This window comes from Oryzias latipes, chromosome 11 (genome assembly GCF_053564925.1).
Source record: "Oryzias latipes strain Hd-rR chromosome 11, Olatipes_Hd-rR_3.1".
Lineage (NCBI taxonomy): Eukaryota > Metazoa > Chordata > Actinopteri > Beloniformes > Adrianichthyidae > Oryzias > Oryzias latipes.
Genome location: NC_136247.1, coordinates 9644986 through 9662345, shown reverse-complemented (window position 1 = coordinate 9662345; position 17360 = coordinate 9644986). Strand labels below are relative to the sequence as shown.

General features: G+C 39.7%; 2 protein-coding genes across 2 annotated transcripts; both read right to left on the bottom strand.

Annotated features, from left to right (window-relative positions):
* Positions 1–4508: 4508 nt before the first annotated feature.
* LOC144995608 (uncharacterized) lies at positions 4509–8521 on the bottom strand. The gene has a single exon (XM_078955338.1). The coding sequence runs from the start codon at positions 8376–8378 to the stop codon at positions 4626–4628; it is 3753 nt and encodes a 1250-aa protein (XP_078811464.1). The 5' UTR covers positions 8379–8521; the 3' UTR covers positions 4509–4625.
* A 1290-nt stretch (positions 8522–9811) lies between these two features.
* Positions 9812–12099, bottom strand: LOC111948235 (uncharacterized). Its single transcript, XM_078955277.1, has 2 exons — positions 10164–12099; positions 9812–10048 (listed from the first exon to the last, which is right to left on the bottom strand). Exons 1-2 carry the CDS (start codon positions 11970–11972, stop codon positions 9812–9814), a joined length of 2046 nt encoding a protein of 681 aa, XP_078811403.1. The 5' UTR covers positions 11973–12099.
* Between the last annotated feature and the right edge of the window lie 5261 nt (positions 12100–17360).

Below are 17360 nucleotides of genomic sequence, written 5' to 3'. Positions count from 1 at the left end.
ATCTGAGACATCTAGCTGTCTTAACTTATTTTTTTCTCAGTAATTTTGCAGCTTCGTTGAATCAAATCACCAATTGGCAGTAAAAGAAAAAACTTGATCCACTTCAACATAACCAATCCAGATCAATAGGGTCTTCTACTCTATTGGATCTTAAATAAGAGTCAGCAAACTCTTTTCCATCTCCTGTTTACTCAGAGGACACATGCAAATTATTTTTGATGTTTTTCCAATAAAAAAAATAAACCCTTGTGCTATCCTAAGCACTTTAACATTGGGAGTTGGGTCATTTAGACCCACTAGACAGTGCTCTGAACCTTTTTTCTTCAATGATTTGTGATCTTCACTGGTGTCCATGGATTACATGAAATCTTTCCACCTTTATCCACCTTTGTCATGGTAGGAATAACACGCCAATGGAAGGGTGGGGTCATCTAAGATAGCACAAGGGTTAGAGGTCACCTTTGCTCTGTTCAGCTTTGCTCTGTTCATCCACCTTTCTCCACATTCCAAACCTCCTCTGGTACTAAACACTTTCCCAGCTCCCAAGTTCTGCAGAGATTTCTGATCTCATCCATGAATCAAACATTTCCACATGCAAGCCCCCATTCCCCTCCCCATAGCCTTGATAAAATCCTGCCACTGCCTCCACATCTCCTCCTTTTGATTTTTTTTTTAACACACTTTATTCAAGTATGCAGATCAATTATTGACCTTTACAGGATAACGAAATGAACGAAGAACAATTGGCATCTCAGCAAAAATGAAGGTATCAACAGGAGTCTTTCAAAGTTAGTTTCCCAGGGCTCAGAAAACATTACCATAAAAATAAATAAACAATGAAACAATAATTGACAATGAAATATTACATTGTACACTGATTATGAGTGGAAAAGCCGCCCATAAAGGTAAACAAAACTGTCCCATTGCAAAAACACTCTTTGCAAAATTTATCCATCTGGCCAACCAAAGTGTTCAGTGACAGGAGTCCATAAGTCATAAAACATCTCTGACCTCAAATGAAGTTTGGCTGTTATTTTTTCCATCAAATAAACTTTCCTCAAAGCCTCCAGCCACTGTTCAAGAGTCGGGGGTGAGGTTTTAAGCCAAGATCTGGTAATCATCTTTTTTGCCACCAGTAGAAGAATTTGTATAAGTTTAACTTTTTTCTTCCCTATGCCTTCTTCTGGAAGGATGCCTATTATATAGTAATGGGAATTTAATGGCAAGTTGACCTGTGTTATAACTTTAATAATGTTTTGAATTCCTTGCCAATATGGTATCAGAACAGGGCAGTCCCAAAAAATATGTGTGTGATCTCCAATTTTATTGCATTTCCTCCAACATAAATCAGATTTATTTTCGTCATATTTAGATATGGTGTACGGTGTCTTGAAAAATCTTATCATAATTTTCCAGTTGAACTCATTCCATGTAGGACTGTCTGAAATTTTATGAACCCCCTCGCAGATTGCTTCCCACTTTTAATCCTCAATGACAATGTTTGCCTCCAATTCTCATTTTCCTTTCAGATCTAATGAATTATCTGATAAGTGTGCCTGCAGACATTGGTACATATTTGATACCATCTTCTTCCTTGATTTATCAACAATGCTTTTGATCATTAACTGTTCTATATGAGTTGGTGGTTGTCTCAAAGCCTCCCATTCCCCACATGACCTTAAGTAGTCCCGCATTTGCAAGTATCTGTAAAAATCCTTGGAATCTATACCGTATTTATCCTGTAATTGTTTGAAAGATTTTAAGATGTCCCCGTAAAATAAATGATGTATTGTTAATAAACCTTTTTTGCCCCAGTCTGAGAAACCAGGATCTATCTTGTTTGGCATAAAGTCCGCTATTTTGGAAATTTTGAGTACTCTTGAAGTAGTCAAGGGAGCGCCAATGTTTTTCCTCACGGTTGACCATACTCTCTGTGTACACAATATCAAATTGTCTTTTATTCTTAGGTCTCTCCATTTTTTCTGTCCCAAGAATGGTGCTGCTTCAAGTGAAACTGAGGGGCATAGTTTTCCAGTTTTATCCAATTTGTGTCCTCATCTTGGCTCACCCATTCAACCAGCCCTCTTAGTTGAGCCGCCCAATAATAAAACTTGAGATTTGGTAATCCAAAACCGCCATCCCTCTTAGAACTACATAATAATTTTTTCCGAATTCTACGCTTTTTATTTTGCCACACAAATGTGGAGATCATCTTATGTAATATTTTAAAAGTGGAGGATGGGATCCATATGGGAAGAGCTTGAATCCTCCTTTTGATTTTATCCATTATCGACTCCCTCTAATGCAGGGGTGCCAAACTCCAGGCCTCGAGGGCCGGCCTTCTGCTAGTTGTTCAGAAATCCTGCCTTATCTACTGCTGATTTTCTGGATCAGGTGTGTTTAGCCAAAATGAAGCTTCAATGGCAGGTTGGTTATGACCCCCACGCCTGGATTCTGACACCACTGGTAATGTCTTGAAAAGCCCAGTTCACATCTGATTGTAATTATCTTTGTCCCATTTCAACCTTTTTTTTCTAAAATTCATGAAAGAATTGTTTCATCTTAACTTTTCAATCTAACAATTCCATGAAATTAAAAATGCCCTTTATGAAATCACCTTCTCACCAAAGCAGCAGATTCTAAATCCAATCTTAAAACATGTCTTTCTTTGTAATGTAACTAGTTACATTAGTTTATTTAGTTATCATTAGTTTAAAAGGTGCTTTTTTAATGAAAAATTATTATTAACTATATAAAAAACTGAAATGTTTCCTGAAATGACGTTTTTATGAGAAGATCTGGCTTTCAGTATGTCAGTTGACTGTGTTTCATCAGTAATGCAGCCCTGACATCAAGAAAAACACTTTTTTTAATACTGTATTTATTGACATTTATTTTCCTATCAATTAAACTAGTGTGAAATCACAACAAAGAATTTTTCATGTCTTTTTAAATTAACTTTTCCACCCATAAATTCACCAGGTTTTTTTGAAGGACATGTGATGATCTAGTTTAGATGAAGTTAAGACTAGAATGTCTGATAACTCAAATGGCAACAAGAAAATCCTTGTGAGAACTTTGAAGTTTTCTTACCTTCAATATTCTGCCGTTTCCAGGAAACAATAAAAAACATTTTTTGGAATATTACAACATTGTGGATAGCTGGAGGTGAATTTTAAAGGTGAATCTGCAGGCAGATTGATCAGATTACCAAGAGTGGCTCAGCAGGAACCTCAACCACCACTTCAGCTCCACTTATATTTTTCCTGTAAAAAATGACAGTACATCAGACAGAACAGTACTGTGAGCTCTCTTGTTTATTATGTAAAACGTTTTTTTAATTTAATGATTGCAGTTACACAGGATTGGACCAACGCTTTCATTATTTATTACATGTTAGATCACTCTTGGAAATTTGACTTCTTATTTTTCTAATTCAAATCAATTCAATTTTATTTGGACAGCCCAAATTCCCAACAACAGTTGTCTCGATGAGCTTCATACCGGTAATTGAAAAAGTAAAATAGAAAATCAAAAAGTATATGAATACATAGAATTTAATAGGAAAATACTAAATTTAACTAACTAGACTGAGCTAAACTGGACACCCCTAACCTTAGACTTAGACCCTCTTTCACGGTAAGGAAAAACTCCTAAAAAAAACATTTCTGGAAAAAAAGAAGAAACTTCAGGGGTCCCCACATGAAGGAAGGTTCCTCCCCCAGGATGGACAGGTGATTTACCAGAACTCATAGAGAAGAAGGAGGATGTCAGGGGCAGAGCTACAGGGGTGAAATGGGGCAGCAAAAGCCTAGCAACCTCACTCTACCCCCCCAATTTTGAAGTCATTATTAGTATCATTATTGATCTCCACCTCTGGGGGAAGTCAAAAATCTTTCAGAACAGGTTTCATGATGAGAAACTAATAACCTGAGGCCAAGTGAAGCAGCACCACCTGCTGACAACATGATGCCATGTATTTACTGAAGACCAGCTGACTTTTTTCTGCCTAAAACTTTGTTTGCCCCAATTTCCCTCTCAATACTTGTATATAAACTTTCTTTTTTATAGTCTGCCAACTTTTTAAACTCATTAATACTAAACTGAATATGAAATCATAAAACAAAACAATTTTAATTTTAATTGAAGAGAATGTTTTCCTTTGGGTTTTCCTGTTACATTTTTGTTGCCCTCCCTTCTTGTTGAGAGCTTTTCCTTCTTTTTTGAAAAAAAAAAGTGCATTTTTGTTAACTTTACTTACAATTAGAGTTCTCTACATATCCACATTGTGAAGGTTTTTCTATCTTTAAAGTTTTTTCTAAAACCAAAGTTAAAAAAACACAAGAAACGGCACAAGATATTGCCAGTTCCATTACATTGAAAGAAACAAGACCAAAATCCCAGTTTTTATTTAAAATTTTATTTTTAACAAAGACAAAAGTTGCCCCCCCAAATATTTAGTAATTAAATTAAATTAAATTAAATTAAATTAAATTAAATTTAATTTAATTTAATTTAATTTAATTTAATTTAATTTAATTTAATTTAATTTAATTTAATTTAATTTAATTTAATTTAATTTAATTTAATTTAATTTAATTTAATTTAATTTAATTATTCTTCTTTTACCCTCTATTGCATTTGCGTTGTCTCCACCGCAGCAAGGGCCGCTGCTTTATTTTGAAAGGAACAACAGGAAGAACAGCAGGCTGGTAAACAGCTGCAGCTGGTTCTAAATGGGGTTCTGTAGGTGGATGTATTTGGTTGCTGGGGAGTGCTAAATAAGAATCTGTTGCACGCTGTGTGTTAATAATGACAGCAGTTGATACTGGTTCTTCTCCTGGTAGAATAGTTGATTCTGGTTCATTTGCTGTTGAAGTAGTTGATTCTGGTTCTTCTCCTGCTTGAGCAGTTGATACTGGTTCCTCTGCCATATAAGCAGATGTTTCTGGTTCCTTAACTGGTAGAGCAGTTGATACTGCTTCTTCTCCTGCTTGAGAAGTTGATACTAGTTCCTCTGGGATAGACGCAGATGTTTCTGGTTCCTTAACTGGTAGAGCAGCTGATTCTGGTTCTTCTCCTGCTTGAGCAGTTGATACTGGTTCCTCTGCCATAAAAGCAGATGTTTCTGGTTCCTTAACTGGTAGAGCAGTTGATTCTGGTTCTTCTCCTGCTTGAGCAGTTGATACTGGTTCCTCTGCCATAGAAGCAGATGTTTCTGGTTCCTTAACTGGTAGAGCAGTTGATACTGGTTGTTCTCCTGGTAGAGCAGTTGATTCTGGTTCTTCTGCTGTTAAAGTAGTTGATTCTGGTTCTTCTCCTGCTTGAGCAGTTGATACTGGTTCCTCTGCCATATAAGCAGATGTTTCTGGTTCCTTAACTGGTAAAGCAGTTGATTCTGGCTCTTCTCCTGCTTGAGCAGTTGATACTAGTTCCTCTGCCATAACAGCAGATGTTTCTGGTTCCTCTCCTGGTAGAGCAGTTAAAACTGGTTCTTCTCCTGGTAGAGTAGTGGATTCTGGTTTTTCTCCTGCTTGAGCAGTTGATACTGGTTCTTCTATTGGTAAACTTTTTGATACTGGTTCCTCTGGCATAGAAGCAGATGTTTCTGGTTCCTTAACTGGTAGAGCAGTTGTTTCTGGCTTTTGTCCTGGTGGAGCATTTGATTCTGGTTCTTCTGCTGTTGAAGCAGTTGATTCGGGTTCATCTCTTGCTTGTGCAGTTGATACTGGTTCCTCTGCCATAGAAGCAGATGTTTCTGGTTCCTCTACTGGTAGAGCAGTTGATTTTGGCTGTTCTCCTGGAAGGGCAGTTGAAATAGGTTCTTCTGCTGTTGAAACAGTTGATTCTGGTCCTTCTCCTGGTAGAGCGGTTGATACTGGTTCCTCTGCCATAGAAAATGATGTTTCTGGTTCCTTAACTGGTAGAGCAGTTGATACTGATTCTTCTCCTGGTAGAGCAGTTGATTCTGGTTCTTCTGCTGTGGAAGCAGTTGATTCTGGTTCTTCTCTTGGTAGATTTGTTGATAATGGTTCTTCTGGCATAGAAGCAGATGTTTCTGGTTCCTCTACTGGTGGAGCAGTTGATATTGGTTCTATTTCTGTTGAAACAGTTGATTGTAGTTCTTCTTTTGGTCGAATCGTTGATACCGGTTCTTTTGCCATAGAAGCAGATGTTTCTGGTTCCTTAACTGGTAGAGCAGTGGATTCTGGTTCTTCTGCTTTTGAAGCAGTTGATTCTGGTTCTTCTGCTGTTGAAGCAGTTGATAGAGGTTCTTTTGCTGTTGAAGCAGTTGATTCGTCTCTTGGTAGAATAGTTGATTCTGGTTCTTCTGCTGTTGAAGCAGTTGATTTTGGTTCTTCTGTTGTTGAAGCAGTTGATACAGGTTCTTTTGCTGTTGAAGCAGTTGATTCCTCTCTTGGTAGAATAGTTGATACTGGTTCCTCTGCCATAGAAGCAGATGTTTCTGGTTCCTTAACGGGTAGAGCAGTTGATACTGATTCTTCTCCTGGTAGAGCAGTTGATTCTGGTTCTTCTGCTGTGGAAGCAGTTGATTCTGGTTCTTCTCTTGGTAGATTTGTTGATACTGGTTCTTCTGGCATAGAAGCAGATGTTTCTGGTTCCTCTACTGGTGGAGCAGTTGATATTGGTTCTTGTGCTGTTGAAAAAGTTGATTCTGGTTCTTCTCCTGGTAAAGCAGTTGATACTGGTTCCTCTGCCATAGAAGCTGATGTTTCTGGTTCCTTAACGGGTAGAGCAGTTGATACTGGCTCTTCTCCTGGTAGAGCAGTTGATTCTGGTTCTTCTGCTGTTGAAGCAGTTGATTGTGGTTCTTCTCTTGGTAGATTTGTTGATACTGGTTCTTTTGGCATAGAAGCAGATGTTTCTGGTTCCTCTACTGGTAGAGCAGTCGATATTGGTTCTATTTCTGTTGAAACAGTTGATTGTAGTTCTTCTTTTGGTCGAATCGTTGATACCAGTTCTTTTGCCATAGAAGCAGATGTTTCTGGTTCCTTAACTGGTAGAGCAGTGGATTCTGGTTCTTCTGCTTTTGAAGCAGTTGATTCTGGTTCTTCTGCTGTTGAAGCAGTTGATAGAGGTTCTTTTGCTGTTGAAGCAGTTGATTCCTCTCTTGGTAGAATAGTTAATTCTGGTTCTTCTGCTGTTGAAGCAGTTGATTTTGGTTCTTCTGCTGTTGAAGCAGTTGATACAGGTTCTTTTGCTGTTGAAGCAGTTGATTCCTCTCTTGGTAGAATAGTTGATACTGGTTCCTCTGCCATAGTAGCAGATGTTTCTGGTTCCATAACGGGTAAAGCAGTTGATACTGATTCTTCTCCTGGTAGAGCAGTTGATTCTGGTTCTTCTGCTGTGGAAGCAGTTGATTCTGGTTCTTCTTTTAGTAGATTTGTTGATACTGGTTCTTCTGGCATAGAAGCAGATGTTTCTGGTTCCTCTACTGGTAGAGCAGTCGATATTGGTTTTATTTCTGTTGAAACAGTTGATTGTAGTTCTTCTTTTGGTCGAATCGTTGATACCGGTTCCTTTGCCATAGAAGCAGATGTTTCTGGTTCCTTAACTGGTAGAGTGGTGGATTCTGGTTCTTCTGCTTTTGAAGCAGTTGATTCTGGTTCTTCTGCTGTTGAAGCAGTTGATAGAGGTTCTTTTGCTGTTGAAGCAGTTGATTCGTCTCTTGGTAGAATAGTTGATTCTGGTTCTTCTGCTGTTGAAGCAGTTGATTTTGGTTCTTCTGTTGTTGAAGCAGTTGATACAGGTTCTTTTGCTGTTGAAGCAGTTGATTCCTCTCTTGGTAGAATAGTTGATACTGGTTCCTCTGCCATAGAAGCAGATGTTTCTGGTTCCTTAACGGGTAGAGCAGTTGATACTGATTCTTCTCCTGGTAGAGCAGTTGATTCTGGTTCTTCTGCTGTGGAAGCAGTTGATTCTGGTTCTTCTCTTGGTAGATTTGTTGATACTGGTTCTTCTGGCATAGAAGCAGATGTTTCTGGTTCCTCTACTGGTGGAGCAGTTGATATTGGTTCTTGTGCTGTTGAAAAAGTTGATTCTGGTTCTTCTCCTGGTAAAGCAGTTGATACTGGTTCCTCTGCCATAGAAGCTGATGTTTCTGGTTCCTTAACGGGTAGAGCAGTTGATACTGGCTCTTCTCCTGGTAGAGCAGTTGATTCTGGTTCTTCTGCTGTTGAAGCAGTTGATTGTGGTTCTTCTCTTGGTAGATTTGTTGATACTGGTTCTTTTGGCATAGAAGCAGATGTTTCTGGTTCCTCTACTGGTAGAGCAGTTGATATTGGTTCTATTTCTGTTGAAACAGTTGATTGTAGTTCTTCTTTTGGTCGAATCGTTGATACCGGTTCTTTTGCCATAGAAGCAGATGTTTCTGGGCCCTTAACTGGTAGAGCAGTTGATTCTGGTTCTTCTGCCTTTGAAGCAGTTGATTCTGGTTCTTCTGCTGTTGAAGCAGTTGATGGAGGTTCTTTTGCTGTTGAAGCAGTTGATTCCTCTCTTGGTAGAATAGTTAATTCTGGTTCTTCTGCTGTTGAAGCAGTTGATTTTGGTACTTCTGCTGTTGAAGCAGTTGATACAGGTTCTTTTGCTGTTAAAGCAGTTGATTCCTCTCTTGGTAGAATAGTTGATACTGGTTCCTCTGCCATAGAAGCAGATGTTTCTGGTTCCATAACGGGTAGAGCAGTTGATACTGATTCTTCTCCTGGTAGAGCAGTTGATTCTGGTTCTTCTGCTGTTGAAGCAGTTGATTCTGGTTCTTCTCTTGGTAGATTTGTTGATACTGGTTCTTTTGGCATAGAAGCAGATGTTTCTGGTTCCTCTACTGGTAGAGCAGTTGATATTGGTTCTATTTCTGTTGAAACAGTTGATTGTAGTTCTTCTTTTGGTCGAATCGTTGATACCGGTTCTTTTGCCATAGAAGCAGATGTTTCTGGGCCCTTAACTGGTAGAGCAGTTGATTCTGGTTCTTCTGCCTTTGAAGCAGTTGATTCTGGTTCTTCTGCTGTTGAAGCAGTTGATGGAGGTTCTTTTGCTGTTGAAGCAGTTGATTCCTCTCTTGGTAGAATAGTTAATTCTGGTTCTTCTGCTGTTGAAGCAGTTGATTTTGGTTCTTCTGCTGTTGAAGCAGTTGATACAGGTTCTTTTGCTGTTGAAGCAGTTGATTCTTCTCTTGGTAGAATAGATGATACTGGTTCCTCTGCCATAGAAGCAGATGTTTCTGGTTCCATAACGGGTAGAGCAGTTGATACTGATTCTTCTCCTGGTAGAGCAGTTGATTCTGGTTCTTCTGCTGTGGAAGCAGTTGATTCTGGTTCTTCTTTTGGTAGATTTGTTGATACTGGTTCTTTTGGCATAGAAGCAGATGTTTCTGGTTCCTCTACTGGTAGAGCAGTCGATATTGGTTCTATTTCTGTTGAAACAGTTGATTGTAGTTCTTCTTTTGGTCGAATCGTTGATACCGGTTCTTTTGCCATAGAAGCAGATGTTTCTGGTTCCTTAACTGGTAGAGCAGTTGATTCTGGTTCTTCTGCTTTTGAAGCAGTTGATTCTGGTTCTTCTGCTGTTGAAGCAGTTGATGGAGGTTCTTTTGCTGTTGAAGCAGTTGATTCGTCTCTTGGTAGAATAGTTGATTCTGGTTCTTCTGCTGTTGAAGCAGTTGATTTTGGTTCTTCTGCTGTTGAAGCAGTTGATTCTGGTTCTTCTGCTGTGGAAGCAGTTGATTCTGGTTCTTCTCTTGGTAGATTTGTTGATACTGGTTCTTCTGGCATAGAAGCAGATGTTTCTGGTTCCTCTACTGGTGGAGCAGTTGATATTGGTTCTTGTGCTGTTGAAAAAGTTGATTCTGGTTCTTCTCCTGGTAAAGCAGTTGATACTGGTTCCTCTGCCATAGAAGCTGATGTTTCTGGTTCCTTAACGGGTAGAGCAGTTGATACTGGCTCTTCTCCTGGTAGAGCAGTTGATTCTGGTTCTTCTGCTGTTGAAGCAGTTGATTGTGGTTCTTCTCTTGGTAGATTTGTTGATACTGGTTCTTTTGGCATAGAAGCAGATGTTTCTGGTTCCTCTACTGGTAGAGCAGTTGATATTGGTTCTATTTCTGTTGAAACAGTTGATTGTAGTTCTTCTTTTGGTCGAATCGTTGATACCGGTTCTTTTGCCATAGAAGCAGATGTTTCTGGGCCCTTAACTGGTAGAGCAGTTGATTCTGGTTCTTCTGCCTTTGAAGCAGTTGATTCTGGTTCTTCTGCTGTTGAAGCAGTTGATAGAGGTTCTTTTGCTGTTGAAGCAGTTGATTCCTCTCTTGGTAGAATAGTTAATTCTGGTTCTTCTGCTGTTGAAGCAGTTGATTTTGGTTCTTCTGCTGTTGAAGCAGTTGATACAGGTTCTTTTGCTGTTAAAGCAGTTGATTCCTCTCTTGGTAGAATAGTTGATACTGGTTCCTCTGCCATAGAAGCAGATGTTTCTGGTTCCATAACGGGTAGAGCAGTTGATACTGATTCTTCTCCTGGTAGAGCAGTTGATTCTGGTTCTTCTGCTGTTGAAGCAGTTGATTCTGGTTCTTCTCTTGGTAGATTTGTTGATACTGGTTCTTTTGGCATAGAAGCAGATGTTTCTGGTTCCTCTACTGGTAGAGCAGTTGATATTGGTTCTATTTCTGTTGAAACAGTTGATTGTAGTTCTTCTTTTGGTCGAATCGTTGATACCGGTTCTTTTGCCATAGAAGCAGATGTTTCTGGGCCCTTAACTGGTAGAGCAGTTGATTCTGGTTCTTCTGCCTTTGAAGCAGTTGATTCTGGTTCTTCTGCTGTTGAAGCAGTTGATGGAGGTTCTTTTGCTGTTGAAGCAGTTGATTCCTCTCTTGGTAGAATAGTTAATTCTGGTTCTTCTGCTGTTGAAGCAGTTGATTTTGGTTCTTCTGCTGTTGAAGCAGTTGATACAGGTTCTTTTGCTGTTGAAGCAGTTGATTCTTCTCTTGGTAGAATAGATGATACTGGTTCCTCTGCCATAGAAGCAGATGTTTCTGGTTCCATAACGGGTAGAGCAGTTGATACTGATTCTTCTCCTGGTAGAGCAGTTGATTCTGGTTCTTCTGCTGTGGAAGCAGTTGATTCTGGTTCTTCTTTTGGTAGATTTGTTGATACTGGTTCTTTTGGCATAGAAGCAGATGTTTCTGGTTCCTCTACTGGTAGAGCAGTCGATATTGGTTCTATTTCTGTTGAAACAGTTGATTGTAGTTCTTCTTTTGGTCGAATCGTTGATACCGGTTCTTTTGCCATAGAAGCAGATGTTTCTGGTTCCTTAACTGGTAGAGCAGTTGATTCTGGTTCTTCTGCTTTTGAAGCAGTTGATTCTGGTTCTTCTGCTGTTGAAGCAGTTGATGGAGGTTCTTTTGCTGTTGAAGCAGTTGATTCGTCTCTTGGTAGAATAGTTGATTCTGGTTCTTCTGCTGTTGAAGCAGTTGATTTTGGTTCTTCTGCTGTTGAAGCAGTTGATACAGGTTCTTTTGCTGTTGAAGCAGTTGATTCCTCTCTTGGTAGAATAGTTGATACTGGTTCCTCTGCCATAGAAGCAGATGTTTCTGGTTCCTTAACGGGTAGAGCAGTTGATACTGATTCTTCTCCTGGTAGAGCAGTTGATTTTGGTTCTTCTGCTGTGGAAGCAGTTGATTCTGGTTCTTCTCTTGGTAGATTTGTTGATACTGGTTCTTCTGACATAGAAGCAGATGTTTCTGGTTCCTCTACTGGTAGAGCAGTTGATATTGGTTCTATTTCTGTTGAAACAGTTGATTGTAGTTCTTCTTTTGGTCGAATTGTTGATACCGGTTCCTCTGCCAAAGAAGCAGATGTTTCTGGTTCCTTAACTGGTAGAGCAGTTGATTTTGGTTCTTCTGCTGTGGGAACAGCTGATTCTGGTTCTTCTCCTGGTAGAATAGTTGTTACTGGTTTCTCTGCCATAGAAGCAGATTTTTCTGGTTCCTTAACGGGTAGAGCAGTTGATACTGGGACGTCTGCTGTTGAAACAGTTGATTCTGGTTCTTGTCCTGGTAGAATAGTTGAGACTGGTTCCTCTGCTGTTGAAGCTGTTGATTCTGGTTCCTCTCTTGTTAGAATAGTAGATACTGGTTCTTCTGCCATAGAAGCAGATGTTTCTGGTTCCTCTACTGGTCGAGCAGTTGGTATTGGTTCTATTTCTGTTGAAACCGTTGATTCTGGTTCTTCTGTTGGTCGAATAGTTGATTCTGGTTCCTCTGCCATAGAAGCAGATGTTTCTGGTTCCTTAACTGATAGAGCAGTGGATTCTGGCTCTTCTCCTGGTGGAGCAGTTGATATTGGTTCTTCTACTGTTGAAGCAGTCAATACTGGTTCTATTTCTGTTGAAGGAGTTGTAACTGGTTCTTTTGTTGTCAAAGCAGTTGATTCTGGTTCTTCTCTTGATAAAACAGTTGATACTGGTTCCTCTGACACAGAAGCAGTTGTTTCTGGTTCCTCTACTGGTAGTGCAGTTGATATTGGTTCTAATTCAGTTGAAACAGTTGATTGTAGTTCTTCTTTTGGTCGAATAGTTGATACCGGTACTTCTGCCATAGAAGCAGATGTTTCTGGTTCCTTAACTGGTAGAGCATTTGATTCTGGTTCTTCTGCTGTGGAAACAGTTGGTTCTGGTTCTTCTCCTGCTAGAGAATTTGATACTGGTTCCTCTGCTGTTGAAGCTGTTGATTCTCGTTCTTCTCTTGGTAGAATAGTGGATACTGGTTCCTCTGGCATAGAAGCAGATGTTTCTGGTTCCTCTACTGGTCGAACAGTTGATATTGGTTCTATTTCTTTTGAAACCATTGATTCTGGTTGTTCTGTTGGTCGAATAGTTGATTCTGGTTCCTCTGCCGTTGAAGCTATTGATTCCGGTTCTTCTCTTGGTAGAATAGTGGATACTGGTTCCTCTGCTATAGAAGCAGTTGTTTCTGGTTCCTTAACTGGTAGAGCAGTTGATTCTGGCTGTACTACTGGTAGAGCAGTTAATTCTGGTTCTTCTGTTGTTGAAGCACTTGTTTTTGGTTCTTTCCTTGATTGAGCAGTTGATACTGGTTTCTCTGCCATAGAAGCAGTTTTTTCTAGTTCCATAACTGGTAGAGTAGTGGATTTTGGTTCTTCTCCTGGTAGAGCAGTTGATTTTGTTTCTTCTACTGTTGAAGCTGTTGATTCTTGTTCTTCTCTTGGTATAATAATGGATACTGGTTTCTCTGCTATAGAAGCAGATGTTTCTGGTTCTTTAACTGGTAGAGCAATTGATTCTGGCTGTACCACTGGTAGAGCAGTTGATTCTGGTTTTTCTGTTGTTGAAGCACTTGACTCTGGTTCTTCTCTTGGTTGAGCAGTTGATAACATTTTCTCTGCCATAGAAGCAGTTTTTTCTGGTTCTTTAACTGGTAGTTCAGGGGATTCTGGCTTTTCTTCTGGTAGAGCGGTTGATTTTGGTTTTTCTACTGTTGAAGCTGTTGATACTGGTTCTATTTTTGTTGAAGCAGTTGTTACTGGTTCTTTTGCACTGAGAGCAGTTGATTCTGGTTCTTCTCTTGGTAAAACTTTTGATACTGTTTCCTTTGCCATAGAAGCAGATGTTTTTGGTTCCTCTGGTTCTGGTTCTCCTGGTAGAGCAGTTGATACAGGTTCTTTTTCTATTGATGCAGTTGATTCTGGTTCTTCCGGTAGAGCAGTTGATATTGGTGTTGCTGGCATTGAAGCAATTGACTCGTGTTTCTCTGCTCGTACAGCAGTTGATACTGAATATTCTTCTGGTATCATAGTTGATACTGGTTCCTCTGCCATTGAAGCAGTTGATACTGATTCTTCTCCTAGGATAGCAGTTGATTCAGGTAGATACCCAGGTACAACAGTTGTTTCTTGTGCCTCTACTGTTAGAGCAGTTGATTGTGGTTCTTCTTCTGGTATAGCAGTTGATATAGGTTCTTCAGCTGTTGAAACAGTTTTTATAGGTTCTTCTGCAGTTGAAGCAGTTGATACTGGTTCTTCTGCTTTTGAAGCAGTTGATAGTGCTTCTTCTCCTCTTAGAGCAGTTGATACTGGTTTTTCTACTATTAAAGCAGTTGATTCTGGTTCTTCTGCTGTTGAAGCCGTTGATTCTTGCTTTTCTCCTGGTTGAATAGTTGATTTTGGTTCTTCTCCTGGTAGAATAATAGATATGGATTCGTCTGCCATATTAGTAGATGATCCTGATTCTTCTCCTGGTAAAACAGTTGATACTGTTTCTTCTGCTGTTGAAGCAGTTGATACTGGTTCTTTTGATGGTGGAGCAGTTGATACATATTCTTTTGCTATTAAAGCAGTTGAGTCTGGTTTTTCTCCTGGTAGAGCAGTTGATTCTGGTTCTTCTCCTGGTACAACAGTTGATTCTTGTTCTAGCCTTGACAAAATAGTTGGTTTTGGTTGAGTCTCTGATTCTGTTCCTGATGAAGGAGCTGTTTCTGACTCAGAAAGATTTTCAGGTGATGGAGAATATGATTTTTGACATTTCTGCTCCAGTGTTGGACCCTCGGTATAAGCTGGCTCTAGTAGACTTTCTGGTTTTATTACTGCTGAAGAAGTTGGTTCTGGTTTAGCTGCTTCTGATCCTTGTATGGAACTTGGTTCTGTCTGAGAAAGTGACCCTGCTCTTGATGAAACTGCTGGTCTTCGCTGTACTTCCACATCCGTTCCCTCTGGAAGTGGGGTTCCTCGTCTTTGACCGCAATCACAGGGTTTGAGGTGAAGCATGTTGCTGATGGTCTCTGCACTTGGGAAGTCCATGCTGAAGACCCCTAAGCAGGCCGGGTTTAAAGAAAGGGTCTTCTGCTTCTGAATTAATTCACTCAGCTGCAGATTAACTCTTCGGGCCAGGGATTTTGGGCTTCTTAAAGCGGTGGCGGCAGTCTCAGTGACAACAATCTGATGAGCACAGATGCGTGACTTCATTTGTTTCATTTTTTCTTTAACGTTCTTCAACTTGTTAGATTCAAATAATGTGTATTTTTCATTGTCTACTCCAGAATGAAAGGTTTCACTCCTCAGAAAAACTATCTTACCTCGGACTTGCTTGATTTTTGGGACAGACATTTTTGTCCACACTGTGTTTTGAAATTTACCAATCATTGTTTTCACCAAATCCTCGACTTTTGACTTGTAAAGTCCATGTAAGGTGAGTTTTAAAAGCACGGTCTCATTTTTGTGGATTTTTAAAAAATCTGAGATCTGCTTTAGGACTTCTCCTAGATCCATATGCTGCCAAAACATCCAAATACCATCACGGATATAGATCTCTTTTTGTTTGGGAAACCATATCCCGGCGTGCACGTCCAAATATCGTATTCCCACTCTCAGCTGCTTCTTCAAAGTCCAAACTTGACACACAGTAAGTGGTCCTCCGTACAACGTCAGGCTTTCATGTGTTCCGGGGATGGCAATGGCAGAAAGTGGAGTCTCATCCGGAAAAAATGCCATCCAGTCCGTGTTGTAAAAACTTGGATGGAGGTCTGGCTTGTCATTAAAACCGGTTCCTGCCCCCACAGTCAAGGTCGCTCTGGAGGGGTAAAAGGCATTACAACTCAACAAAAAGCTTACATTCATAATTGGTTCTAGTGAAATCTTGCATTTTTTGTATCAATCATTGGTCTGCACATCTAAAAGACATTAATGAATTTGTCTTACACAGAGAAAATCCAGAGGTAGATATGGATCTCCATCATCAGAAATCTCTTCTGTGGTTGGCCAAGTTTGTCTTCAAGATTGTCTCACATTTTGTTCGCAGCTGTTTGTTTGTAGAAATTCTCAAAAATATCGAAACTCAGAGTGGACATAACTGACTTGGAAAGACGACTGTCTGCAGAGCAGGGAGCTGCTGCAGCCTTCCACATAGAGATAAACCCATCATTTGCAAATTTCTACTCTCTAATCTCTTATTTAGATTGAAGAAGACAAAGGGAACGAGACGTCGTAAAATGGACAAATAGAAGCACAGTGACAGTTACCGGTAGTAAAATTTGACTTCACATGTTGGACTGGAGAAGCTTTAGCATAGCCAAAGCCTTTTTTCCAAGGCTGCTCCCACTCTTTATATAAGTCAAGTTTCTTTTCTCCTTTCAGCAACACTTTCCAGTTGCATTTAGGGCTCCTAAAGACAAAGATGCAGAGGCTTTTGGTTTCCTCCCCAGACTTCTTCTCTGCCATGTGACACAGTTAATCCCACAAAGGGGGGAGGCTCAAATGGTTCAACATCAGGTACCGGTACCTTGTGCACCATCGAGTGGGCGTTGGAGACAACTGGATTTACCAAAGAGAAAGAATTTGAGGTGATTCTATATCCAGCATTGTTCTTGTAGTCACAACACTAACATCATGACCACAAGTAACCGGAAGCCTGAGCAATCCATACCCTCAAAACAGCCTGTGGGACCATTTAAAAAAAGTAAAACAACCTCTTGATTCAAAACACTCATCTCCTTGATATATTTATGGTTATCAGGGACTTTTTAATCTCTGGGGTGATTGTAAAGTGTCAAAATAATTTTGTGTTTTTAATCTCAAAAGTTTTGGCTTTGTCTCACAAACTTTGCTCATATTGGTCAAAATCCACGGAGGGTCTCCACTTAGAGCAGACTTTACCTCCATGTGGTTCTATATCTATTAGATAAACCAAGTGAGTCTTAGGATTTAAATCCCTTCAGGTGTCTTTGTAGCGGAAAACCATGAAAATTATAATAGTTGTTTTGGCACCTTTTGGTGATTAATGTTTCTAAAAACAACCAACCAGTAGGCAAATCTTTGGATCCTGTGGACCGAGTTTCCTGATTTTTCCTCTAGTTGGCGCCCTGTCTGAGGTTTGGATGTCACGTTGGCGATAAGGTTTTGATGTGAAAAACACGTTCCTTCAGGAAAGTTGCCTTATTGAACCTGTTTTTTATGGTTTCCATGCAAGAGGCGGAGTCATGGGAACTATAATTGTCATGTCATTCCTTAGACTAAAGTTTGTGCTGTTTAGTTGATTTTTTTTGTGGAAATTGTTTGAGTCCAATAATATCCAATGTACATTATCAGGCTTAGGATAACCCTATGGCTTAATCTCATCAGTCTGAAAAATGGATTATAAATAAACTCCCATGTGCACAGCGGAGTCTGCAAAAATATATCAGTGCATGCAAAAACCTTGTAGAGTTTAATTTTAAGGTCCAGGGCTTTTGTTAAGTTTATGTTTTTGTTTACTATTAGACATGAATGGGTTTGGTTCTTCTCTTTTGCAGCCGAGGCGTCACATTGATCCTGTCCAATAAGCTTGAGCCGTGCGCTGCTAATCCT